This window comes from Sparus aurata, chromosome 5 (genome assembly GCF_900880675.1).
Source record: "Sparus aurata chromosome 5, fSpaAur1.1, whole genome shotgun sequence".
Taxonomy (NCBI): Eukaryota; Metazoa; Chordata; class Actinopteri; order Spariformes; family Sparidae; genus Sparus; species Sparus aurata.
The window spans coordinates 30,170,799-30,197,776 of NC_044191.1; the positions used below are offsets into that span (position 1 = coordinate 30,170,799).

General features: G+C 43.2%; 1 protein-coding gene across 10 annotated transcripts in view; it reads left to right on the plus strand.

The window, feature by feature from the left end:
* pdlim5a (PDZ and LIM domain 5a) overlaps positions 1-26,978 on the plus strand; it is a 76,628-nt gene that overhangs the window by 10,526 nt on the left and 39,124 nt on the right. For all 10 annotated transcript variants that reach the window (XM_030417690.1, XM_030417688.1, XM_030417691.1 and 7 more), the window contains exon 3: positions 13,021-13,172. In XM_030417690.1, coding sequence (XP_030273550.1) covers positions 13,021-13,172 — 152 coding nt within the window. The remainder of the gene's footprint in view (positions 1-13,020; positions 13,173-26,978) is intronic.

The window sequence follows — 26,978 nt, forward strand, 5'->3', positions numbered from 1 at the left end:
CAGTAGGTCCATTATTTAATATCAATAATCACTTGTTTTTCCTTTATATGGTATTCTCACAAAAGTAATTTGTCGATGATGTATCCAAACCCGAGCACCATTTAAATTTTTTGTCCAAATGTGGCCTGTCTGTCGGGTCCAAGCAGGTCCCAATGGGTCCCGACTGGTTGGTAAGGTTAGTATTGATCACGTTTGAGCGTGGCTTTGTTTGCATGCAGAAAACAAACAACCTGTGTGAAGAGCAAAAGAGGCAGAACATATGCAATCTTGGAATCCATTGGTTCCCAGGAATTAGCTTTTATTCACTTTTTATAGTGAAACTATCTGGTCACAGAACTTCATTCTGGCATCGTGAGCTGCTAATTGGACTGTAAACAATGACCGGCACACAGAAACGGAGGTCTTGGCCCGGATATTATCTATTATCCGGACATCCAATGGCTGCACAGGAAGTCCTATGAAACATTGATTGCTACCCCCAGAGAGGAAAATGTTATTGGACGACAATTGATTTGTTTTGAGATTGTCATCCTGCCAACTGATGTCCCACTGGTTCACAGTTCCATATACCTTATTTGCTCGCCATCAAAAAGGCCTTTCCTGTCCAGAAAATGATGTGGCAGTTTGTTGAAAATGTTCTCTAGTTCAGGAAGACTAACACCGAGCTGGTGATTATTCAACTTTCAGAGAAAAGTAGATGTAGCAGAGGACGGTGAGAGGAGGAGAGTGAGAGCATGTGATGGATGTACGGGGAGGTGATATTGATACTTGATGCATGGGAACAGTGATGTGCACAAGGGGGGGGGCAGGGGGGGCAGTCGCCCCCCTTCGTGGCCCAATTGTTGAAAAACGCGTGCTAAAGTGCCCTCTTGACAGCCAAAACATGTGCTAAAGTGCCCTCTTGGTTGGCAAAACACACTAAACTGCCCCCTTGGCTGGTTAAAACATGATAAACTGCCCTCTTTGGAGCCAAAACGCGCGCTAAAGTGCCCTCCTGGGAGCCAAAACACGTGCTAAAGTGCCCTCCTGGGAGCCAAAACACGTGCTAAAGTGCCCTCCTGAGAGCCAAAACGCACGCTAAAGTGCCCTTCTTTTCGCCTCTGCCCTTCAAAAAGTCTGCGCACGCCACTGCATGGGAATGAATCTACACACACTGATGACAGCCAGTCTATGTGACGCAAACATATAGTGTCACTCAACAGGTCATTTATCTAGATCTGCCTCTCTGCCCCCCTAATTCTTATCATACCTTCATCCTGTTGGTTTTTCTCCCCCTCTCTGTATCTATGTTTTCTGTTTCGTTTGTCTGTGGCGGTTCCATCTTATGTAAGACGTGACTCATTCCTCCAAAAAAGACAAAAAGACAAAAAAAAAACCAACAAAAAGCAATATATTCAGTCCAGATACAAGAATCAAACCAAACCCTAATCTTATCCGACCTATTAAACCCAGTTTATGGTGACGAAGGGCAGCGCTTCTGACCGCTAATCACACACACACACACACATGGTCACACACACATGGAACACACACACACACACACACAGACATTGCTCCCTGCCAGTCTAACCATAGAGTTGGTTCTATCAAGGAACCACAAAATAGGGGTTATTAGAGAACGCGGCACCACTGCCAAACCACACTCGCCCTAAGAGCGGCTTTTGCTAAGCTCTACATGTATGTGAATATAATGTGTGTTTCTTTTATGGCATGCACGTCGTAGCCACGGTATTATCACGTCGTACCGGTACGACATCGCGGGGCAGACGAGATGTAACCGTACGTCCTGAGCTACCTGCCCAGTGACCGCTGTGTATCCTCCACGAGATTTCATCTTGTTTTTAATTGTGGAGTTTTTATAACGGGCCAAGATTGTCGGTGCTGCCAATGAATCGTTTTACTGCGGCATTCCAGTTTGACACGGTGCCGACAGAAGAAAGGAGAAGTTTGAGCAGAAGCCGACAGATCGAGGCTTAACCGCTTGAAAGAATTCAGGTGAGAGCTCAGGTAAGGGCACAAGTGGCAGAGAGTAATCGAAATGTGAGCTGTGATCGTTTAGCCACACGTTTGTCTTGGTAAGCGCAAGACCACCTGAATACGTTTCCTTTAAATGAAGCCATTCAGTGTCTGTGCTGCTGAAAAGATTTAGTAGAAAATGGCCCGCAGAAGAGCCCCAGTTACCGTTAATCCTCATTAAAGCCATTTATTGTGAAATCCATTAACTTGTTTTACGGATCAAAGGGCTTTCAAGAACAAGGTCCTTTATGTGGAGAGACAGAAAATAGCCGCCTGCACTATTCCAAGACAAATTTACAACACAGCGAATCAATATTTAAACCTTTTCTGCGGGCAGCCCATTTACAGGATCCGCTGCTAAAATAATTTAAGGGAAGGCAGCCCGGGGGAGCATGTGCATTATGCTGCCGAGAATAGACACATCATGTCACAGGTCAGCTCCCGTGGCCGCGACCGCTCATGGCAAACTGGCCTCGGATCTGTACTCCTGTTTTACGAGCTCCTGGGTCCAGGCTAAATATTGACCAGAGTGCATCTTGGGTATTTCAGAGACACCAGCTACAAAGAGCATAGACCATAGACATTATTAAAGGCTGGGAGTCCATTTGGTTCCTTTTTTTAAACGGACATTTAAATTGTGATGCAATATTACAGATGAAGATAGATTGTCATCGGTCCATTAGGTTAAACTGACTTGCTCCCAAGCACATAAACTATATGAAGTTGTTAACCACCTTTACCAAGTTTAACATCAACATAAAGTGATGTACATATGATCACATCAGTTATTATAATCATCGACATATATGTGCCAGCTGAAGCTGTGGGGCTAACATGGCTGGTATAAAGAGACAGGGTGGGCTAGCTGGTTAGCATGCTAACGTAAGTCGACTTCTCTGCAACACAATACAAAGATGTCTTTTGACATAAACACTTGTTTTTTCACACTCTGTTGATAATGAACATTCTGGCTATATCTTACAAATTGCTCCTTCAGGTATACCTCGATGCTAATACATTTGTACCTTTACTCGCCCTCTTGAATTTATAGATACCTCCTCAGATGTTCTACGCTTATATATCTGAGTGTCATCGCTAAATCCGTCTTCTGGAGGCTCTTAATAGACAAAGATAAAAACAGGTTTTTAGGAATTGATAATCACGCCTGATGAGGTTTGTGTTGTGACTACAGCAAGACCGGACAGTTAATCTATATTAAAACCTTTTCATGGAAGAATGCAGTTCCTGGAACGGTATCAGCGATCGGCTGCCTCCTGCCTCCCCAGAGACGCTTTTCAACAGGCGATGATAACAACTGGACCACAACGATGGCTCTATTTAAAAGGCCGTTTAGCTTCAGACATGGTCTCCATCTATTCTCCCTCGTCCTGCCTCTGTTCCTTACACCGCATTATGCATCATGTATCAACCTTTTCATACCAGACTACCAGAGCCAGTTGACAGCTCTTCCATATAACTTAATAATACTTATATTTATCTTAATCAGACAAGTCCCATGCTTCCCTCTGACTATCTTTTCTATCTTGGAGAAACAGCCGCAGAGCCAGAACCAACAACTTATCATTTCCTCTCCCACAAAACAATCCGTCAGTGCTGATGTGTGTGTGCGCCTGTTGGGCCAGACTTGTTGTATTTGGACGATGTAACAGACTGGACTTTTCTGCATTAACGGCACTCGACAATTTATCTTAAAGTCCCGGAAATTTGTGAGATTTGACGTTGCATTTAAAGATCTGAACCTCTGTCTGAGGGGCTTTTTTGTGATGTTGCTATTTCTGTTACCTTTAGTTATTTATAAGCACGGCTGAGGCTGGTTTGCACCATCATGCCAGTGGTGGATTGAGACCAAAGAGGGGGGATTATTTTTTTGGAAATATTCTCATCTCTCCATGTTGTCTGTTGACAGTTGTGTTCCTACCGGTGACCTCACTGAAGCATTCCTGTCCTCACCGGTAATGGACTGACTAATCCGTTGTTAAAAGCCGTCACATGCCAATACAGGAAGCGTGCTGAAATGAAAATCACACCTTAAGTACTTTAAACAATCAACACCTTTAGTTTTTTTGTGTTGACGAAATCCTCAACAGAAGGACATAAAAGACCCAATCCTGAAAAAGCCACGACAAGCAACATACCCGCTTCTTAATTCGAGGATTTGAGGTGAACTGGAACAAACTGAATTATTTGAGACCAGAAAAGCTTTTTACAACCCTGGCAGAGAAGCTCGGCCAGGTCATAACATTGCACTGCACTGAAATCACGACGAAGAGACCTGAATACCCTATTGTTTGATGCAGCTGTAATGTTTTTTCCACAGTAGCTGCTAATTTCCGTCGTGTATCCTCTGCCTCCCTCCCAGGATACCGGCTCCATGGCTGGTATTTATTCATGAGTACTGGTTGACGACAAATACTGAGGAGGAATAAACCTTGTGGTGTAACAGCTTCAGCTATCGTCTCTCCTCTTTGGCTCTTTTAGTATTTGCTCTTGATGCTTTGTTTTGACATTGTGCAATGGACTTGGGACCTTGAATTCTCATGATAATAATAATAGACAAAGACAAAACTAGCGATGGTATTTTTTTACATATGAGAACATTTTAACATTTGCAAATGTTTTTTGGTGGATTAGGCCGGAGAATTTCAGTTTACGGCTGTTTACAGAAGCGGTCCAGTTCCTGCCAGGCTTCAATCTATGAATTTGTCGCCCAATAACAGTGATTCCACCAAGTGACCAGTCCTGTGAGGAACTACAGGCAGATATGGTCGTGATTTCGATGTGTTGGATCAGCGAGAGAAGCTTTTCTCTCCGATGGCTGTTTGATTTACCAACGAGTGGTGCTGTTAGCTCAGTTAGCTCTCCTACTTTCGATGTGATTGGTTCTAGCTAGATACTGATAGCTAGATGCTCCGTCCTCTGACTAATTCAGAGGTGGTTCTGTGTAACAAACCATCCGGTGCATCAGGTTAAGTCAGTGTAAATATAAATAACGGTATTTAAGGAAGTTAGTAATGAGGTTTTCTTTCCAAATATGCCGTTTTAAGGTCCTGATCAACCATATCTGTGACCAGAAACCCCTCGATTCGACTAAAAGTTCAAGTCTCTTGATGCCTCTCGAACTCTCTGAGCTGCGAACCATGCTGAATATTAATACCCACATCATCTCTTCAGAATAGAGGAAAATAAAAGTCTTTTTGCCATTTTTCAGGCCAGGTTTCTCTTCTCAGATGTCGACTACGGCGACCCAATTAGAGCACATTATAAACCGGGTTAAACACGATATAACCTGTAATTTAAAACCACCGTTTTGGATTAATTACAGCCTCTGTAAGTATGTGCCACCGATGACGCAACGACTTGCTCACATACAGAATAAGAACAATCCAGTCTTGTGCTCTCATGGCTGCGGTCCTGGACGTGTGTTCACCAGCCTGCCAATGCCGAAGTCCCCGAGCACCACGACAATCACATCATTGAGTCTGGCTGTGAATGTCGGCTTGTTCGCTTCGAGCTTTTAGCAAAGTGCAGTTAGCTTTCACAACACAAAATAATGTCCTGAGGATTTGTTGATGCTTCTGATTTCACAATATAGCCCTCTGTGACGTCTACAGCCCCTCACATCCTTTCCATGTAAAGGAGAAGTCCGCCCCTTCACTCCTTCAGTACTTTGAACATGTTTAATGCTTTCCAGCAGGTTTACTCCGACAAAGTCACTTCAGTTATTTTGTTAGTCTCTAAGCTTTTTCCCTGACCTGCCTTGACTGCTACTACTGTGCGAGTTCCCAAAATAACTTTGGCCTGCTTTTTTTATTCCCTCCGTTTTTCACTCTTTGACGCTTCATACATTTTCCTGCCGGCTGCGTCACACAGTTCCACTGATCTGCAGGTGGCAGTAAAGCGCCCGGAGAGGTCTCAGCAAAAGCAGGGGAAGAGAAGACTGCTAGCGAGTAAAGATGCAGGTTTTCAAAATGTTCACTCAGGAAATAGATTTTTTACGGGGAAGGAAATGCATTCAACACGTTAGTAGTAAGATGTTAAAGTGTATTTAACACAAATCTGGCTGTTTGTCACCGTTTACAGATACTCCAGCCTGCTGGGTGCAGTCGCTCATATACTTGACTGATGAAGGTTTGGTGCAAACATCACATTGTCTTCATTCGACTGGACTCAAAACAACCTGCTGGACATTATCTTCATGCCTGCTATCGAAACCACTACTTTGAAAATCCAGAGAGAAATCATTTTGTTTCTCTGTAATAATATCAGGGGAAAGAAGCTGAATCTCAACAGTGCTATCGGCTTGTATCGGAGGTGGATTGGATGATATGTTGGATGGCAGATCTGTCTGCCAGATCCTCAATTTCATGTGCAAAGGGTTACGTTTAATGTGTACAGTGTGTGTTATCCGTCATAGCCTTTTCTCATTCGCTACCCGAGAATTAACATACAAGTCAGCACTGATTATTAGACACCGGTGCAGCTTTAGGGTAAAGAAACAGTTTTTTCAGTTTTTTTTTTTTTTTTTTTTTTTCAGATGCTTTCATGAGATTGAAAGTATGTGTTTGTTGGTGTGCCAGCATCGGGGGGTGTGCATGCATGGGTAGGCGTGCACATGTGCAAACACACGGCGTGTAGATACTGTTACAGGAATGTCCAATCACTGGGAGAGGTCCGCTAGCAGGCTGAAGCACACGAAAGTTACTGTAGGACATTAAATTGATTCTAACCCCCAGTTGGAGCGCTGCCTTCTCCGTCAGAGTCTCTGTTGTATTCTTCTATCCATTCTCTGCTTCTACTGTTACTTACTCATACCTTAAATCCTGTTACAGGGATTTGTGTTGACGTGGGACGAAGCTGCAGAAAGATGCACGTTTGTGTAGATCAGTAATGCAGTCGGGCTATAGATTATCTCTTCTGATCATCGCTTCAAGAACGTTTAACTCCCCCTGCAGCCAAAAAGACAGAAGGGAAGTACACTCCTTGTAACAGCTGAGAAAGAGCAGTGGATTTAGTCGGATGAACTCGAGATCCCATTTCAGGTATTTCCATGATGCTGCTGACATAAATTCACGATTTACCCGATTCAGGAGCATAAATCGTGAGTGAAACGTTGCCTAACACAGTTTACAAGGTGTTTGCTGATGGATCTGAGGTTGAGATGATGTCTGCTGCTGCAGGCTTCTGTCTGGCGCTCCGATGCCTTTTTTTCCGTCTCTGTCCCTGCGCCTCCTCTACGGATCTCTGCTCACCTTTTGTATTTTTCCTCCCACTCTCGCTCGCATTGTTTTAAGCTCTGCATGTGGCCCTGCGTTTAACCTCTGCAGTTGTTATTTTGCTGTTTGCGTTGTTGCTAAGAGATCAGAGCACCGTGGCCGTCATGTCACACCGGTTCCCTGAGAACATTTTATTTTAATATCCACGCTGCGGTTATGAGGGAAGAGCGGGCCAATAAACAGCCAGTGTTTTTGATTAAAGAAAATTCATTATGAGCAGGTTATTTTGTTCCAACGTGGGATTCAAATATGCAGTGCAGGAACATTGCTTGTCACACAGTATAGGATCACTCCAAAGATTAAGATATAATTACAGATAAATATTTCTGACGACTGGCTTATGGAAGCAGTTTTTTTTTTATGGACGTTTGAGGTACAGGAAACAAAGCAGGTACTTGTTCCTCGCGCTCTCAGTGTTTCAGTGATTGCGTGATGTGAACCATCTGCCTGTCATCTCTGTCACTCCTTGTTCTGAAAGCAGGCATTGTTTAAAGCACTCAGACTGGTCAGTGTATGTTCAAACCAGACGATGTTTCAGCGCTCCGCCGAGCCTTTGTTGCTGCGTCTTTGAACCCGGATTCTTTTTTTTTTTTTTTTTTTCAAAGCACTTAAATCCGACAGCGAATGTGTTGAGAACTTACATCGCTCGAAGCACAATGGCAAGTTTCATCCGCGACGGCTTTAACACTCCGCATGTGTGCCTCTCATATTGTTTGAATAGGTGCTGACGTGACTATTGACCCTTTCACTTTTGCATGAATGTATAATGAGGCGGGGGAATTTTACGCAAAGGTGGTGCACGTTGAAAACACAGAACGCCAGGGATGTTATAAAGAAGCAGAAACCAGCTTGTATAAACTGTGACATTTGGTTACAGCCGCATAAAGCGATGATTCTTTATTTACTGCCAACTTCCTGAAAAAGACAGACTTCATCATAAACACCCTCGTGAGGCTGGCATGCTGAACTTATTAAAAACATTGTCACGTGCACATCTGGCAGAAACGGATCGCTCTCCCAAGGACGACAGGATCAAAACCCTAAAACTTTGTTGAAGTAACACAGGCCTCGATTTTTAATTATCGAGGCCTGTGTTATTAAAGAGGAAGTAGTGTGAGCCATAAGGCCCAAATAAAACATTACACTTGATGTTCATGTCCTGTTTCCGTTGTCCACGTTGATTTTTTGTGGTTATTATTATTGTGACCATCACCATGAAGGTCCCCCTTTGACAAAAGAATCACTTTATCCAAAACCAAGATTCTTTTCCAATCTTAAACTTATCTTATTCATATCATTCTGAAGTAAAGACTGATTGCAAAGTGCAGTAGCTGTAGAAAAATGGCACCATCCACAAATAGATCGGTTCCCTAAATCTCCCTTTCACTCTGATAATTATCCCATTGAGCTAAATTTTCCCCCAAAAGTCAAGCTCGCGTTGCAGCACAAAGAAAGCAAGTCTGCCATTGCGCAACCAAAACAGAAAGCTGTTCAAAATCTAACCTGGCAAAGGCAGAGAGCCCATCTGATGGAGGAGGAGAAGAAGTTGCTGCTCGTTCTCAGTGTCGTTACGATGAGAAAACACCATTTATATAACACACGGGCACTTGAAGCGTCGTCGATGTGGAGCGGAAGAGAAGTGTCAATCAGCGATTCTCAAACTTTTCACATCTTTTAAATTTGTCTCACTTCTAAGATGTCCGTATTGGTGGACCATCAAAGGGCAGATTCCCGGACGGTTATTAATACGGGTCGTGGTCGAGTGCTAACAGACGTTTCTGTACATTTGGCGTGCAGCTCAGCTGCTGTCAGAGGGCGCGCTTGATGAAACAGCGTGAACTTACAGACTTACATCCGCTGTATGCGTGTCTTTCTGCGCGTCGCCGTCTCCGGTGCCAGTGCGCGTGGTGTTAAGGCTGCTGTTTTTCTGTCGTGACCGAAGCTGCAGAGCCATAAATCAAATACCCTGGGAAACACGAAGCTCTTGGCTGGTTGCATCGACAGATGATTTAAATGTCTGTTTCTGATTTTCTCCATGATTTGTTGCGCTTTGATATGAAAAGTGAAAATACTTTGAGCTCCGAAATCCTTTTAATCACGGTGATCGAAAGCAAATGTTTGCTTTTGGAAGCGAGGAGAATCCCTTTTAAGCTTATATGGAATTAAGACGCGCAGATTAAATGCTAGGCGCACAAATTAAAAGTCACTTTATTCTCCGCCTGTTAGACGTCCTCCTCCTCTTCGCTGAAAGTTTAGTGAGTTAAAGTGTTTCTGTATGTGTGTGCGGAGAGAGGCAGAAGGCAGATGTGTGTGCAGGATACAGGAACAGAGCACTAATTAGGGGGAAAACGTATGATTGAGCATTTTGTGGTCAGCATTCGGTTCATCACGGTGCCACAGTGGTTAGCATTAACACGCCCCTTCGAATCCAAACAGGATAAAGAGCCAACAGATTCAGTGCACGGGAGCAGTTGTTTCCCCCTTTTATCCATTTTCCCTGTATCCACACAATTTTAATCTTTGTCAAGTCGATCCCTCATTACTCTCTTCCTCCTGCCCTCCGAGTGGCGCTGAGTGATGTTGCGTGTGTTGGGCTAATATGACTATAAAAGGTTTGGGGCCGCAGAGCCTTAACACTAATCCGGGTGCAGAGCCTCTTTTATTAGCCCTGCCTGTGTGTGTGTGTGTGTGTGTGTGTGTGTGTGTGTGTGTGTGTGTGTGTGTGTGTCTGTGTGTGTGTGAGAGAGAGAGAGACAAAGATAGAGGCAAAGGAAACAGAAACACAGGGTGATGTGACACACCATAGATGTCTAAACCCTCATTAAACTTCCTCATCCTTGACTGTCGCTTCTCGTTCGGCGGAAACACGCGTAAAAGCACCAGAATTCAACAGCAACACTTGAAGTGATGGACGTAAGAGGCACTTCAGAGCTTGGACAGCTACAGAAGTGGTCTGTGTGGTGTGTGTGTGAGTTCAGTGAAGTGGTGTGTGTGGTCCTTTTTTCATGGTGTCTAAAGAAACAAATGACCTCACCTCCCCTGTGGACACAGTTGGACCTTCTGTGTGACCAAGAATGGTCAAAGTTACAGCTGCAAGGGCTTCAATTATTATCAACTATTACCTATTATAATGAGTTTATTTGATTGCTTACACTTTGGCTTTGCGAACAATATCATTAACGAGTGTTTTGTAAGGGAATGGTAAGAATTCTTTCACTTTGGTCTCGCTTTGGCGTCATGGGAACAAGAGAAGAGATACTCTGTGTTAACATCCTACGCACATTTCCAAATTTGTCCCCGTCCCGCCCCCGTCCCGCCGATAAGAACGGCTCTGGCTTATATGACGCATGCTGCCGGAGTGCATCGCCCTGTCTGTTGGTGCATATGGCTGTAAGTTAAAGTAGTAAGAAACCTCCCGTTTAAAAGATCCAAATCAGAAACAAACCAAAATGAGCCTTTAATTATATTTTACAGGAACTAAACAATAGTTTCTCCTTGAGCATCTCCTTCAGTTTTACTGCAAAGCTCCAGAAATGTTTTGTGTACTTCAAAACTTGACCTGCCTCACCACCGGCGTAGAAATGTGCAGAGATAACACGTACTTCCACTTAACCAAGAAGGTAACAGTTTTATTTTAACCCAAAAATATAAAACGTCTAACTAATTACACCTTTGATGTAACTGTGTGTCGTGCTCCTGTTAAGTGTTTCGTTGCCTCGCAGCAGTTCTCAAACACGTTTTCAAAAATATGTTCAAATTGATGGACACCAGCAGCCGTTACGGTTGTGGGAAATGTTACAGTTGTTCCTCAAGCAGAATTACCACGATGTATTCAACATTACCCTCAAGAGCAGGGTGGATGAAGTGCAGCGCCTGTGCATGTTGAAGCCGTGTTGAGCGGCAGGGTTGGTATTAAATACCAGCCCTGCTGCTCAACATGAGTTCTTGTTGTTTGCCTTGAGTCTGTTTCAAATTACCCAGCTTCCCCCTGGCGTGGAAGTGCAGCAATTAAACCTTGTTTAGATGCAGATATATTTAAAACATACCTCAAAAATCATGTAAGACACTGAAAAACTGAGACTTAGACAAATGGAGTGTATGTGTGTTTTATGATGCATGCGATCTGAGAGGTGTCTGGTTGTGATTGTCGTTTCCTCAAAGCCAGTAAAAGTGGAATGTGTCTACACCATGGAGCGTCCCATCAGCTATTTGTCACCTTTTTAACTGCGTTTTGTACGGAGAATAACTGCATAATTGCTTTTTACTGGCACTAGATTCACTTTGCTTGATCCTTGTTGTAAATTTGTGTTAAGATAGGCTGATTTATTTATTTTTTTTGGTTACAGAAGCAGACATTACAAAAACACCACAATCATAGTTAGGGCTGGGTATCACCAGGTACCTCGCGATACGATACTATCACGATATTTTGCCCACGATAACGATAATATCACGATACAGCGATTCTGCGATAATCGATATATTGCAAGAAATTTCATCCACGATACATCACGATATCTGTGTCACTGAAGAAATTCAGAATTTATTGACGGCACTGAATCCATTTCACAGGAATCACAAAACATTGTCAATCACTTTCACCTGAATGACAGCCAAGTAAACAAAGAGTATATTGCACAGTGTCTCTTCTTAACACACACACTGACTACAACTATCATTAAATATCTATATGTGTGGGTTTCAGAGCTACTTAAACCATTTTTTAAATTTTATTTGGTTGTATACCTATGTTTGAATAAAGATAAAGCTGTCCTCCGAAGAGGGGGGGTGGTGGGGTGCCAAAAAAGAAAAAAAAATTTTTTTTTAATTTATTTATTTTTTTCTACATTTTTTAATATCGATATTTGGCACCAGTGTATCGATAACGTACCTCAAGACGAAATATCGCGATATATCGTAGTATCGATATTTTGGCACACCCCTCATCATAGTTACAAGATCCTTTATTATCAGTTTGTCATGTCGACTTCTAAATGCTACTGTCTTGACATACAAAGGCACAATTTTGAATCACCAAACTAGTATCTGGGCATTAAATAATGTGAATGTGTGAAGTGATGACGTAATGTGATGTCACAAAGTTGCAGAATTAAAGGGCGGGGCTACTGGCGAGGCGTTTCAGGGGCAATGTTTTCTGTGGGAGAGAGGAGCGTCTGCTGGTTCGGGCTTTGACCTTTTTAACTTTTGAGATCTTTTACATTTGCTGTCACCTTTATAAAACACTCAAGGAAGGAAATAAAAGTATAAAAAGTGTCCTTTAATATTCGTTAAACAACCTGCCTATGAAACTTTGACTACATGCAGTCGTGGAGATTTTGGTCCCGGCTCTGGTCTTTTATCTCACACACACTGTGCTTAAGAGACCTTTCTGAACTTTCTTCCTTTCTCTAACAAGCTGTGAGCGCAGTATGACAGCAAGCTATAAAGCAGAAACAAAGGTAGCTCATAGAGGAAGGCTCCTGTTATTAGACACACATCATTGACTGTACGGTAGACCCTCCATCATGTGGTAGAAGACCAGGTCTTTCATTAGCTTTGTCCAAAAATGCCTCCGTAATGGAATGGATCCATAAATCCTGTGAGTGAATCTACGCACATCACCTTGACCCTCCCTCCTGCAGGATTATAATCCTGACTGTGATGTGGCTGGCTACATCGATAATTTAAACTGTTTGTGGTTTCCCTGCAGCTGACAGACGGCGGGAAGGCGGCTAAAGGTGGTATCGCCGTTGGAGACATGGTTTTGTCCATCGACGGCATCGCCACGGAGGGCATGAACCACCTGGAGGCCCAGAACAAGATCAAGAGCTGCACTGGAAACCTCAGCCTCACCCTGCAGAAGTAAGCCAAGAGCTCCCACACTCACTGTACTGTGTGTGTGCATGCGTGGTCATAAAACCAAAAACCACTCCACTTTACGATGATTTAACGTGTGAACATGCACAGGAAGCCATTTGTCTCCATGACAACACAGGATCCATACGCTCCCTTTCAAACACTCCCAAACAAACCCCGTCTCTGCATCACATTTTACAGTCCATGCTTCCTCCTTTCAACCCCAGACATCCCGCATACAGGCAGATGTTCACTGTTGTTGTAGGAATTAATCTTAGCTCTAACACACAGCAATGCCATTAGTTCTGCCTGATCTCCGGGTCCCCGAAGGACGGAGGAATAGCCGAAATCACAGCGAGAGCATCACACATGTGGACCACCCCCTCTTCCCCGAGGCCTAACTCCTCACTCCTCTTTGGTGGAATCGTTGTTGTACAGTGGAGCTGATTTACCGCGAGCAGTTGTGTTACTGTGTGTGTGTGTGTCTGCTTGTGTGTGTCAGGCCCTATACTGGTTCCCATGTGGTTTGAATTGTCTGGTTCTTTGGCAGCGCTCGTAGGCATGCGTGTGTTTTTATTTAAACACCGTGAGATGTCCGGGGCTCTTACACTTGTTCCTTTTGGAGGGAATATCCTGCAGATTTACAGTAAACAGTACAGGCACAGGTAAACAAGATTTTGCTTTTTTGGTGAAATCAGAACGGTTTGAAGTGATAAAACGCTTGGTTTCCTTTTCTTTCTGTGTGTTTTGCTGCGTCTCCTCGACTGCGTCTGGATTTCCCATTCGATCCTCCCTCGATGGCTTTTCATCTCTCCCTCAGCCCTCCCCTCAGTTGAGGCTAACTGTGCGTGTCCTCTAATTTGCGTCCAAATGATGACAGGCTGAAGATGTTTGCTTTCGGTCTAGTGGCAGAGAACACTTACTGTAATACCGCAGGGCTAATAGTAACTCAAGGTCAGTGCGCGGGTTTCTGTTACAGAGAGACCCGCGATCAAACTGTTTTTTTTATGATGAGTGAAGCAGGTCTTAGCAAAACACTTGGCTTAAGGTCATCAGTGGATGATTTACCCCGTCAATGTGGGAGTTCATATTCTGATGGATGGTTTTTACATTGGAGAAGGTCAACAGGTTTTGCTGACAACGATGTGGAAGATAAACAACCAGCCGACGCAGCGCTGAAATGGCTTTTGCAGGGAACAGTAGCGGTTATTTGATTCATGCTTGAAACTATTTCAGTGGCATGGAACAGCTTGTGTCAGCATGTCGATAAAACAACACAAAAGGTTTCTTACCGATTGCTTTTTAGAGTAATTAGCTCTAATCAGATTAAGGAAAGTGTATCAAGTAGTCGTCCAAGCCGTGGCTCATGATGCATAGTGGAACAAGACATCCAAACTCTGTTTCTGCTTATATAGTTTGTCTCCTGAAAGCTTCTCACATAACTGAAAGCTGCCAAACAATGTACACAATATGATTCATTATTATGTATCTTGCCTTGAAGTGATCCTTTGTGAATTATGCTTATTTGCTTTCTTAAATCAGAAGCTACGAAGGTCAAAAACTCCAGCAACACAACCACACAAACACCTGACAAAACGCCATATATAGAGAGAAATTATTGGCCAATTTTAAAAGCCAAGATAAAAGAATAAATAACATCCATAAATCCATAAATAGGGAATCGTAACTGGTAAAATATCACAATAAAGACTTAATGGAGACGACCAGAATCATGTCACATTGAAAAAGATGTATGAAACAAAATGTTTGTAATGCTGCCATCTTTATTCTCAGTAGGTCGACATCACCAACTTCTTTGGCTGGACTAATCACTCGCTCGTCTATAAAATATATAAATGTGATGTTTTTCTTTGAATGTGAAGCTACAGCCTTAGATTAGCATAAATAGTGGAAATGGGCAAAATCAGCTAATGCCTGGCTTTGTTTGAAGAAAAAAATGGCTGCATTCCAAGAAGTTACTGCACCAAGCCAATAAATAGTCCGGCACAGAATCCAAAACCACGTTCTTACCATGTACCAACACTTCCTTTTATACATACGACTGAATAAGTCAATTGCCAGTGACTCCCAAACTGACATATATCACTGTCATAAACAACAAGACCTTTGCAGCGTACCGCCAACAGACAGACCGTTGCAGTTTGGTTTTGGAACTAAACCACTTTGTCAGGTTCAGGGAAACATTCTGGTTTTGCTTAAAATAACTATGTCACTAACTCTATGTCAGCAACTGCAACTTCAGTTACATGATGTACGTGACAACACTTAACTATGTTAGCAAGTTCAAATTACTCGTTGGCTTTCGCTGGACATGAACAGCCATATCCTGCACGTACCCACCATCCCTCCCAACCTCCTCCGTAAGTGGACTCTTTAGCGCTCTTTACTCCAATACTAGATTCAGCCTTACTTCCTCATTTGCTGCCATGATAATTACTATGGCCACTAGAGGTCAGCACCCAACGTGAAATGTAAAAATTGGTCGTAACAAGCTGCTATACCAGTCGACCAATATAGTAATTTTTCTGAACAGCCAAATTTAATGAGCTTTAGAGGTTCTGGCCGTATCCATCTTCGCATCCATCTGTCGACAATTGTCAAATTCATTTAAAAACTCATTGATCTTAGCTTTGCTAATGTTTTGTTAACTGTAGTGACAAGCAAAGTTGGTGTTTCTAACTGTAATAGACTTTTAGTTTCAATTACCTCCTTAAGACACCAAAAGAGCTGCCAAATACCAGTGTAGCCTAACAAATCTCATGTAAGGTTGTGCTTGTTTGGGAGACCAGTTAAAGGATTATCTGTTCTGCATCGCTCTGGGTCTGTGGCAGACATCATCGCTTGAAGGGGTTGATTCATGCCCTGCTGGAAACACATGGAACGGCTTGTTTCATTAAGTGGCAGCATTATATTATTAAGGCTATGTGACCGGGCAGCCACATCGGGGACAGCTGGCTCCGGCTTTCGATTTTACTGGGATACTTTATCTTCCAGAGGATTGACAGTAATCCCTGTGCCTTCCCGAGACTACATTAGTAAGAAAGAGCTGCAAGGTTTCTTTTCTGTTTGTCGCTTGGCATTCATTGGCACCGTGAGTTAGACGCACTGTATATCCAAAGAGTGTCACGCCTAGGTCAACATCTGGGATTTAATGGGTTTTCATGCGTAATGGAAAGAACCAATCTAGTCCCTTGTTTCTGTTACGGGCGTCACTCGCTCGCTTCTCTTTCCCTTTTTCCCTCTCTGCCTGCACGTTTTGATTGGGTTTGTCATTGAGTCGGACAGCAGGAGGAACGATAACAGCGCGAAGATAGCGAGAAATGTTAACAATGCATGTGGCGTCTGCATGTGTGTATTTTAAAAGGAGACAGGTTGTTATTCCTTTTTCCAAATACTGGGCCGATGGCGAGAAGAGATGGGCAGCAGATGTGTGAAGGACAAGGGGAAGAAGGAAAAGCTGTAAAATAAAGTTGTTTCCGCAAGAAAAATTCAAGCTGACATAAAGATGATTTTTTTTTTTCCTGTTAAAATTGTTTTTAAAGATGACGTGCAGATGTAAAGAGGGATGAATTATCCTGGAGCTCACCCATCTCTCCGTCCAGTAAGTAAGACTGGAACAGAACCAGGATTTATTAACTGAGAGGCAGCGCCAGACAAATGCATGAATGCAAACGCCATGGTTACTAGTAATAATCACATTCATTTAGCTGTCTGAGAGACTTTTCTTTATTTCTACGGTGGAAAACATATTACCCTCAGAGCAGACGGTGCTGACATTTCAGGTAGCAGGTGCCAAAACAAAATCAGTGTAAGTCTGTTGTTGTTTTTCCGTTTATCCCATCAGCCGGTCTGAATGGATCGAAGCAAAATAATGAGCCGCTACAAAAGGTCAGGCGAGCACCTCGAGGTCCGTGCGTCATTTAAAACGTCACTCTGATGAGCAGCAGATTAAAGACGTCTTTGATTCGTCGACTGGTTCCCCTGAATGTTCGGACTTGAAAGGCAGATCTCAAATGCATCAGAGGCCTGTTTTTATCAGCTTCTCTCATCACTCGGCCATTCTTTTGATTTTGTTCTTACTTACAAAAAAGCACTTCACCATTGTAATAGTTTCCATCCTCTCTGCACGACACGTATCGTTTGTGTTTTCGAAAAAGCGACTGTCACTCCTACATCTCAGCGTATAGGGATACGGATCTATATTTGGCCGCAGCAGCGAGTGTCTGGCAATGTAGTGTGTAAATTGAATTACATGGCTGTAAGTCTGTCACTTTATCGCAGTATGACCGAGTGACTGAGTGGGAGGTTCTGTAAGCTGTCAAAGATCAGTATCATGAGTATCACATACAGTGATTCAGTTAATTAGGCACTCACCAGAGACTTAGGGCCACTTTCCCTTTTTCCCCATCTTCCCATCTTTTTGCCAGTCTGCAGTCAGCATTACAGTCTATAAACTCGACTATCCACCTTTGTGGGTCACTGCTGCAGTCAGGTTGATGAACAGGAGTGATGACAAATCCACTTTTTAATCCCAGTAGCTAAAAAGGTAATCTCTGAGCACTCCTCCTCAGATCAGAGCAGAATCCGATGTGGCAATTAGTCTTCCAGTCGGCCCAGCCATCCACAAACGGTCTGCAAATGTATTTTGTTCAGTTTTAATCAAGAGCCCCCAAGAGACATGAGGTTAGATGTTGTACATTTACTTAGATAACCCTCCTTTTCTTTGACACTATCTCAAATTAAGCTGTGTTGAGGGAAGGTTTCTTTCTTCCCTGCACAACTGAAATAGCAGTAAAGGAATAAATCATAGCGGTGACATGTCCGGTCACTGATCCGCAGCGTTTGTTGTTTCACTTCACATTTCAATCTTGGCCCGAGTTTTTCTTCTGTCTAGGAATGCACTCTGTATTGTTGCGTTAATAATAGCTCTCAAAACAAACAAAAAAAAACTTTAGTTCGTGACCTCTAAAGCCTTCATGGCAATTCTGTGAAACGATCTGTGTGTCAGTGTGTGTGTGTAAGCAGCTAACAGAGTGAAGTTTCAGAAGCAGCAACTGGAAAAAGCTAAAAAGAAGTCAGTGGAGGCGAATAGCAGTAACAGCGTGGCAGAGAGATGAAAGAGAGCCACGTGAACTCTGATTGAGATGGATTCTCCACGGCCGACAGTTTTTGATCAGCTGTGCGTTGCCATCTGCAGTTTCTGTAAACCATAGATCATCCTGCTTGATGGCACGGCGCGAGAATGTTAAAACATCACTGCTCAATGTTTAGATTCATGGATATCCATAAAGTTTTACTGTAGTTACTTGTGCACAGCTGTGGAAAAAATGCATTCGGGTTTCCTGGAATTTCTCTTTTTCATTGAACGCGTTTCAGCGTCAAACTGAATTTCATTGGATGAGATTTAGAAAAACAACCGATATCTTGTTAGCTCGGCAGACTGTTTCTCTATGAACGAGATATCAGACACATGTGGAGCACATGTGTTCACAACGCATGCACACACACACACACTCAATGGACACACACAAATAGGCTGTCAAAAGGCTGGGTGGTAAGATTTTAGTACATTCCATGGAACCTCTTCAGTCTTTCAAGCAAACGAGAACAGATGGATGACAATGGAAATCCTCGTCTTCAAGAAATGATGTTTATATACAAAATGAAGAAAGGCTATTAATCAAACGGATTAATCAATATGTAACGATTCCATATTAAAATGATTGGACCTTTGGCTAGTTGTGTGCTTAGATTATCCCGAATGTGTCCAACAATGCTCAAACCCAGAGAAAACTGTAATTTAACTCAAGGTAACGCTGCATTTCATTTGATATGTCAGAGAGTGAAGAAAGAAATTGGTGAACGTGACCAAATGGAACGTTATTAAACTTTATTACAGCCTGCGAGATAGATTTTCACCGGCAGTGGGGATTGTTGGAAGGTCGAATTTGTAAGGTAGTTGATTTTTGTGTCTCATTCCAAACCTGTCGGATGCCGACCCTTTGGGGGCGTATTGGGAATGAGACTCAGCAATTAACTTTCTTACAAATTGGACCTTAAACAATGAAGCCAACAGCTCCCATGATCCCATGCTACTTAACGACATCATCAGAGTACGTCTTTTGTTTTCACTGTTTTGATTGAGAGACCACCCGCGTCAGAAATGACATAATGTGTGTTTAACAAAATCTTGATTCCTAACACACTGTGCTTCTTAGAAACATGTTCAGATTTTCTACAATATCTGCTTGTGGCATCTTGCAAATGGCACATTTAATGACTCCACTGAGGAAATTACAAATTAAATTGAATTAAATCCCTCCTCAACCAACATGCATTGGTTGCAGAAGCCCCCTGCAGGCGTCAGGGTCCCTTTGCTCCCAACATTTACCCCAGCCAACCCCCGACTGTCCGCTGCACGTTATCACATTACTTTTCCACAAAAACAGTGCAGCGTTTCCTCCGTGCTGGTGGCTTTGTCCTGAAGCAGCCCCACTCGTGTAGGGCAATCACTGCGTTTCAACACTTAAATGAGCCTCTTCAGCGATGTAATGACTCTCTTTAGAGGTACACCAAAGTATTAAACTGTTCGTTTCAACCAATCATCGCCTGCCTCAACAAAACCACCTTTGTATTTCACTGTTACGCACTCCCAACTGCCAGTGTCTGGCTAAATGCTTTATTCCCCACAGTAAAGTCTTTTTCGAAAGCCCATTTGACTCTTTAATGAGCCCGTGTGCATGTGAGTGTTTTTTTTTTTCGGTCTCTATGTCTTCATGTGTTTGAGGGAGTGAAAAAGCCGCAAACAAAAACACGGTTGACCTGATGCACTCACCCACACACCCACACACACACACACACACACACAGGCACCTCACAGGACACTGCAAATGAATGCACGATTTGAATAAACAAGCCATCACGCGAAGAAGAAGAAGAAACGGTTTTCAAAGCGGCTTTTGTGTGGTTAATTGGTTCCACTTCTCTTTTTTATCAGAGTGGCGATCTCACCCCGTTGAAAGGAGCTCAAATGGGATAATTACAGAGTTTGACAAGCCTATTCTTCAGGACCGAGTGGTGGGTCATCACATTTGTAATAGTGGCATCGTATGTGTTCATGTAGAAAGATGCCGCAGAGACACGCTGCCGTACGTCACGGATAAACACATTCCGACTTTAGATCTCTCCTGCATGTGTTACGCTGAATTGAGCTGCTGTGGAGTTGTTTTGCTGCTCCACGTGCAAAACACACACAGCATTTAGCGCAAAGTTTATCTCTGCTGTGTATCATGCACACACATTAATTTGCCCACCTGATTCATATGTTACATATACATGCAAAGCGAGACAACACACACACACACACACACACACGCACACTAGCGAGCACACATCTCGTGGCAGCTGCTTGAGTTATTTTGAGTCTGGAAGTTGGCTCTGGGTGCTCGGGTAAGGGGCTGGGTTAGGGAAGTTTATACGGGCCTGGAGTATATGTTTCCGTTTTGTTGACATTTTATTCTCTTAATAGAGACAGCAGGATCCCTGGGTTGTGTTGACGGTCCTGCAACCAACAAACACAGGCGCACACGTGTTTGTATGCACTGGAGATGCACATGTACTTTTGAGGACACCACTCATAAATTGGCATGACCACTGACTGTTTCTGCCACAGAGATTCACCTCATTTTCTCTGTCAAAGATTTGTTGTTTTTAATGAAAATATCCTCACAATGAACGACTACAGAACTCAATACCGTGGGCACATACTGCACATGACGAATGTCCGCTCATTGTATCCGAATCACTTACATAATTGACCATTTGATGTATGGGGCTGTGTGTCCAATACCTGTTTGTCCGCAGTGTTGACTCACATGATCTACGGCCTCTTTTTAGCTTACACTTTGAAATGAAACCCAGAATGTACAGCATGCTTACTTGGAAGTGACCCGTGCGTAACAAGAACATCGTGTTTTGAAAAGGACACAGATAATTGGATTCTCTGTTTACAAAAGACCGGAGAGGCCGGGCTTTTACAGACATACCTCGGTTAATGCCACTCATGCAAACATTTGATCCGCGGAGGTATTTCAGACGACGCTGAAGATTTCACTATGGTGGAAAAGAAAGTGGTTATCAAGACAGTACAGTCAGTCTGAGAGCTGTAGCACCACTTATAGTTTAGGTGGTATTGGAATTTCCTGTTGAATATGCAGTACATTACATTGCATTACATTGTTGTAAGGTTTAAAAATGTTGTGTTGCTTATTTTACTTGCCTTTATCAGAAAGCAGACAGCCATACAGAGATTTATTGTTAGGGGGAGACCTCTTGTAGCTGTAGTAGTTATGACAGGAGCAAAGGAGGGAGTCTGGTGACGTAGTGTATGGAGCAACAATGTCTGCATATGGGGGAAGCCAGGGTGGGTGGATGGGTTAACCACACCCAGATTTTTTCACCCAGGAGACCTCTGTTCCTGCCCTGTGTGAAACCAAAAGTCAGCGGTCAGTATGTTTTGGCCCGATCCCAACACACCTCTTAGCCTCACCCCGACATTTTTTTAAGGACCTCCCGATTCTTGTTGGGATGGAGACGTAGGACAGACTGTTGGTCAAAGCCCTCCAAGGCCTACGACATTACTTATCGCCCACCTACAATGCAGCAATGAGTTCCCTGCCCAAACAGTTTAACAACCAATCACACCAGAGCTCACCTAGACCTAGCAACGACCCATGAGTGGCCCTAACAACTCTGAAACTCAGTCCGCAAAACTCTGTAAGGACACTCCCACTCAGGGTCTGCAAACTCCCCTCCAGTTAGTTAGAACTGAAGAAGCCTCTTGGATGAGAGGTGAAACATCTTCAAGAAAGCCCACTTGCCTACCATACAGCACTTAAAACCTCCAAACTGAGGTTTTTCAGAGTCTACCTAATATCCTTTGATTCATAACAAGAATAAAACAATTGCTACTAGTTTGCAGATTTTTTTTTAGACTGTTATTGTTGATTTTGTTGACACTCTTGCATTTTGACATATTTCAATGTTGCATTTCCCGCCTTTGATGGCATATGATGCCCGAAACTGTACTTAAGACCAGCTGTAAATTTGCTGGACTCGCCATTGCTCCTCTAATATTGGTCTAGCTTTGCAGGCTAGGAGCTCATGTTGCTAACGTAAGTCTATAAAGTCCCACAAGTGTCCAGGTAATGCAGCACTGTTACTTTATTGATAGCGTGAAGTTGTGAAGAAAGCACAAGCGTTTATGCTTTCTCTATTTTCGATCAGATAAATGGTAAATTACGTTGTGATCATACCAGGAAAGCCACAGTAGCTCAGGAGAAATCACCACAGCTAAATGGATGGAATATCGGTAATGTCCGGTCGCGTTGGTTGACATAAACACCGTCAGAGACAACTGATGATATATGAGGGTGTTGAAGGGTTGTAACATTTTAATAGGGGGACGTTTCAACTCGTACCTCTTTAAGTGTTTTGAAGCGGCGAGGGGATGCACTCGAAAACAAGGGGTAGGAATACAATTGGGATCAAACTTTTAACTGACTTGACATTTAAATTACATCATGTTTTTTTCTTTTTTTTTTTTTTTTAACACAACCAAGTGAATTTATTATCTAAACCTTACCAGACTGTCTGGATGTAGCTGCATCCTCTTGATATTATGATCTCAGTGTTGAATTATAGAAGTCAAACCATTTTCCAAACGTTAACCACGTGATGACGAAGGTGTGGTACTTCATATGTGTCGTTCTGGGAGTCAATCAACCTATCCAGTCATTCAGTAAGGAGGATGATGTGTTAAATCTATGTACTGTATTCATGATTACTGCGGGTTGTACTACTTTGGGTGACAAAAGCCAAATAAAACTATTAAAAAGGGGTTATGTGCCGGTACATCAAGCAGAGGACTGGCTCGATGTGTTAGAACTTGCGAGACTCGAGCTGTGGCTGCAGAAATTCGCGGCCCTTCGCTAATCCGCTGTGCTCATAGACGCTCTCTGCACAGCTGCCATTGTCACTTACTCGGGTCTGATATTTGCCAAAGATGTTCCAAAGCCAAGAGCGCTAAAGTGGGCTCACCTGTCTCTGTCTTTCACTGCTCTGTAGTATTTGCCAAAGAATATCTAAAAAACCGACGGTCATCATCTTTGGCTTTGGCTCGTCGTATTCACCAGTAAGATCATAATACCAAGAGAATGCAGCTACAGCTAGACCCACCTGTCTCTGCCTGTCTTTTGCTAGTCTGTTGTTTTTGCCAAAGAAAATACAAAATCCCAAGAACATTAGGGGTCTGTGAAGGTAGCCCGCAGACACTCTGAGGCCAAGAACACTGTGCTGAGCTCATCTGTCTCTGCTTTTTTAATTCTTCTCCGCTATTTGCCAAACATATCTCAGTGTAAGCCAAGAGCACTCATCCTTAGGCCAGCCAGCATTGTTGAACGATACCCAAACGGGCAGCTGGAGCGGCGCGGAGAATCATCTGGACTGATTGGAGGAGAAAAACAAGAAGCTACATTTCACAAGTGCTGACTAATTGCTATAAATGAGTTTCAGGGTGTAAGGCCCAGTCGGGACACAAGCTGTCCACTCTGCAGCTTTGCTCCAGATAAAATAAACTTCTAGTCATGGTCACAAATGACTCTGTAATAAATTGCAATCAACATGTTTTGAAACACAATACACTTAAGTCCCAGACACAATTTGCCATCTTCTCCGGCCGTTCCTCACATTAAGTCTACTGCATTTATCGGCCTCAGATTGGCTGGGATATTTTTTAAAATCGCCCAAATGACGCACTGTATATTTGTTTTCGCTCCGGTTTAATCGCATAATCTGATGACACCACGTCTGGCAGAGAGTGTGATCGTGGGAGCATGTGTAGGTTTGAAGACATCTGCGTGTCTTTTTAAATACCTATATATCTGTGCTACATTTGTTCTAAAGATTACACACTCGCATCCCTCCTGCCATTTTTCTTTTTCCAGCAGTATCCTCGTCACACTCATCTGTTTAAAATGCTGTGATTTTACAGTGGAAAAAAAAAAAAAAGACGCTGAAAGGATTCAGGTATTTGTTTCGACGTCGGAGCCAGGATCGTTTTATGGTCTCTGTCGTATCACTGTCGCCTACGTTTACGAGACGTGTGACTCTCAGCGATACACGACTTGAGAGATCGCCTAGTGTGTGTGTGTGTGTGTGTGTGTGTGTGTGTGTGTGTGTGTGTGTGTGTGTGTTAACGAAGAAAGAAAACAAGACACGGGCAGAGTAAACAGAAAAAGAGAGCCACGCAATTTTATAAAAATACGATGGGAAAGATAAAGGAAATACAAATACGCCAGTAAATCCGAGAGTGGATCTCTCTGAGTGATACTGACGCACACTGATACCCATAACCCTCTCAACATACCTCGGGCCAGATGTTGAATCTGGAAAACGCTTCCTGGTCCAGCTGTGGATCATTGTGATGGGCAGCGTGTCTCGGTGCTGAGTGCTGTCTCTTCACTCTGTCGGTCCTCTGTTTGATGTATCGCGCTGGATAACTGTTTTGCTGCGTTCAAGAAAATAACTGTGAACTGCCAGGAAGAAAAACACTCACACACATTAAATATACATTTGGGCTCGTTTTGTGCCCTTCATGGTTCCAATGTTTATTCTTCTTCTGAGTACTCAGTGTTGATGTTGTAGACACATAACTAGATAATTTGAGGCCATAGATCTTACAAAATGCAGCACTAAAGGCCTCTTAATCCTGAATCTCTGCTGTAAATCATCCCATTTTGGGGCCCCTTAGAATTATGTGGATGTCCTCATCCAGTTTGGGCCCCCCCTGTATCACTGGCTCCCCTTACTGGAGCCCCAGTGTGGACTGAGTTTGCCTCCGAGGCAGAGATTCCTGAACTCCTTCTGCTCGGCACCCACACTTGAAACAATGCAATCTTCATCTGAGTCTCATGAAATCACATCAGGGTGTATTGTGTGTTGTGCAATTTAAAAAAAAACACTGCTAAGGATGGACTTTAACCGAGTCTGACAGCACTGACATGACTTTGATAAACCCAGATTGGCTCTCGGGATCAGTCTGGGATTTGAGTCCTCCTCAGGTTGTATGGTTCTGCTCAGGATTGTCACGGTGTGTTTGTCAGTCAGCTGCAGCGAGAAAGGGAAGAGAAAAAAAAAAGCTAGTTTTCTATTTTTTTTGCAGCCTGGAAATGTCAAGCACCTCTTTCGCAAACAGGCTGGCTAAACTCCAATCACAGTCCACGGAGCCATTAATTTATTCAATTACGCTTTAAATCTCGTAAACGATGATGGCAGTGTTTTTGTGTGGGAGTTGCCATGAAGTGCTCGCAGGGAGATATGGCAGGGCATTTTTCGGTCACGAGTCATTAGCGATGAGTGAAAAATGCTTCGGACGTGCCAGGTTGTGTTGCTACAGTAGAAAAATATTGTGGGAATACATGGGAATGTGGGTGTGACTGCGTGCCACCGTGTGTTTGTGTCTGTCCCGCTCCCTGTGACCAGACTTGCCAGCCATGTCGATTTTCCCAGAAGACTTTTTTCTTCGTCGCCCTCTCCAAGTTTCCACCCTGGGTCGCGACGCTCCCTGTATTTCTCCCATATAAAGACCGATTTTGGCATCTTGTAGTTACCACAACCTGCTTCTGCCACTGGAATGGAGAATAGAAGAGACAAACTCAATCAAATTGACATTCTGGAAGAATAAACCCTGCTTCTTCAGGAAGGTTTCGGGGGAAGCTGACATGCATTTTGTAAACTGTGTAATGTCGAGCTTTCTGTCAATCACAGGGGTTTGTATCACCACCGAGAGGCTGACAAACAAGGGGGAAAAGAACACAAAATAGATAAATGAATGCTGGTTTATGCAACTTCACACCATTTACACTAACAATTAGGGCATTTGATGGCGGTGGCTGCCGGGGGAATTGAACCAGCGATCTTCCGATAACAATACCTTGGCTCTACCCATAAACCACAGCCGCCCTCACCGTCAGGATGAATTACTCTGTTGATACATTTTTGCCTGATAATAGAAAGTAAAGTAAAGTTCAAAGTGTTCAAGGTAAAGCTGATGTTGTAGTGCATTCATTAATTTGATATTTTCATTCTTTCAAAGTCACCAAATTGCAGGACACAAGTTTATGACGGACGACCACCAGATGTCTGCGCTGGGTTTGAACTGTTCTCTGCTTCTGAGGTCTCAGCGTTGGCGTGTGTCTCTCAGAGCGCCTCCCTGCGAGCTCCTCTGTGTGTATTTACAGGTTTTTTTACTCCTTGGTCAGTCTGCTGTGAAACACAGCTGTAAAAGTTTAAATTAGATCTCAAAAAGACAACACGGGACTTCAAGTCCTCCCCGTCTACTGTTTTACTGCCCCGGTGCAGCCTCGCTCGCTCCTATAGACGCCGCGGTGAAACCAAACACTCGCGTTATTGTTCCACGTAAAAAGGAGAACATCTGTCTTTAGACCATATCTACATATACTGTGCATTTGCATGAGTGTTGCATAAAATGTCTTTCATGATCTTTTGGAAAACATCTTAAGAAGAATTACACGCTGTAAAACAATCTGCACAGTTCATCTGTTTTATTACCTTGAGTCCTGTGAAACCCAGTATGTTGCAGCAGTAATTCTTCCTCGGTGTCATAAACATGTCCATACGTTGTGCGAGATTATACGAGACTTTACTGCTTTTTGTCACAAACGCACGTCTCTTCCACACTTTCTATTTACTGTTTCATGGTCTTAACGTCCT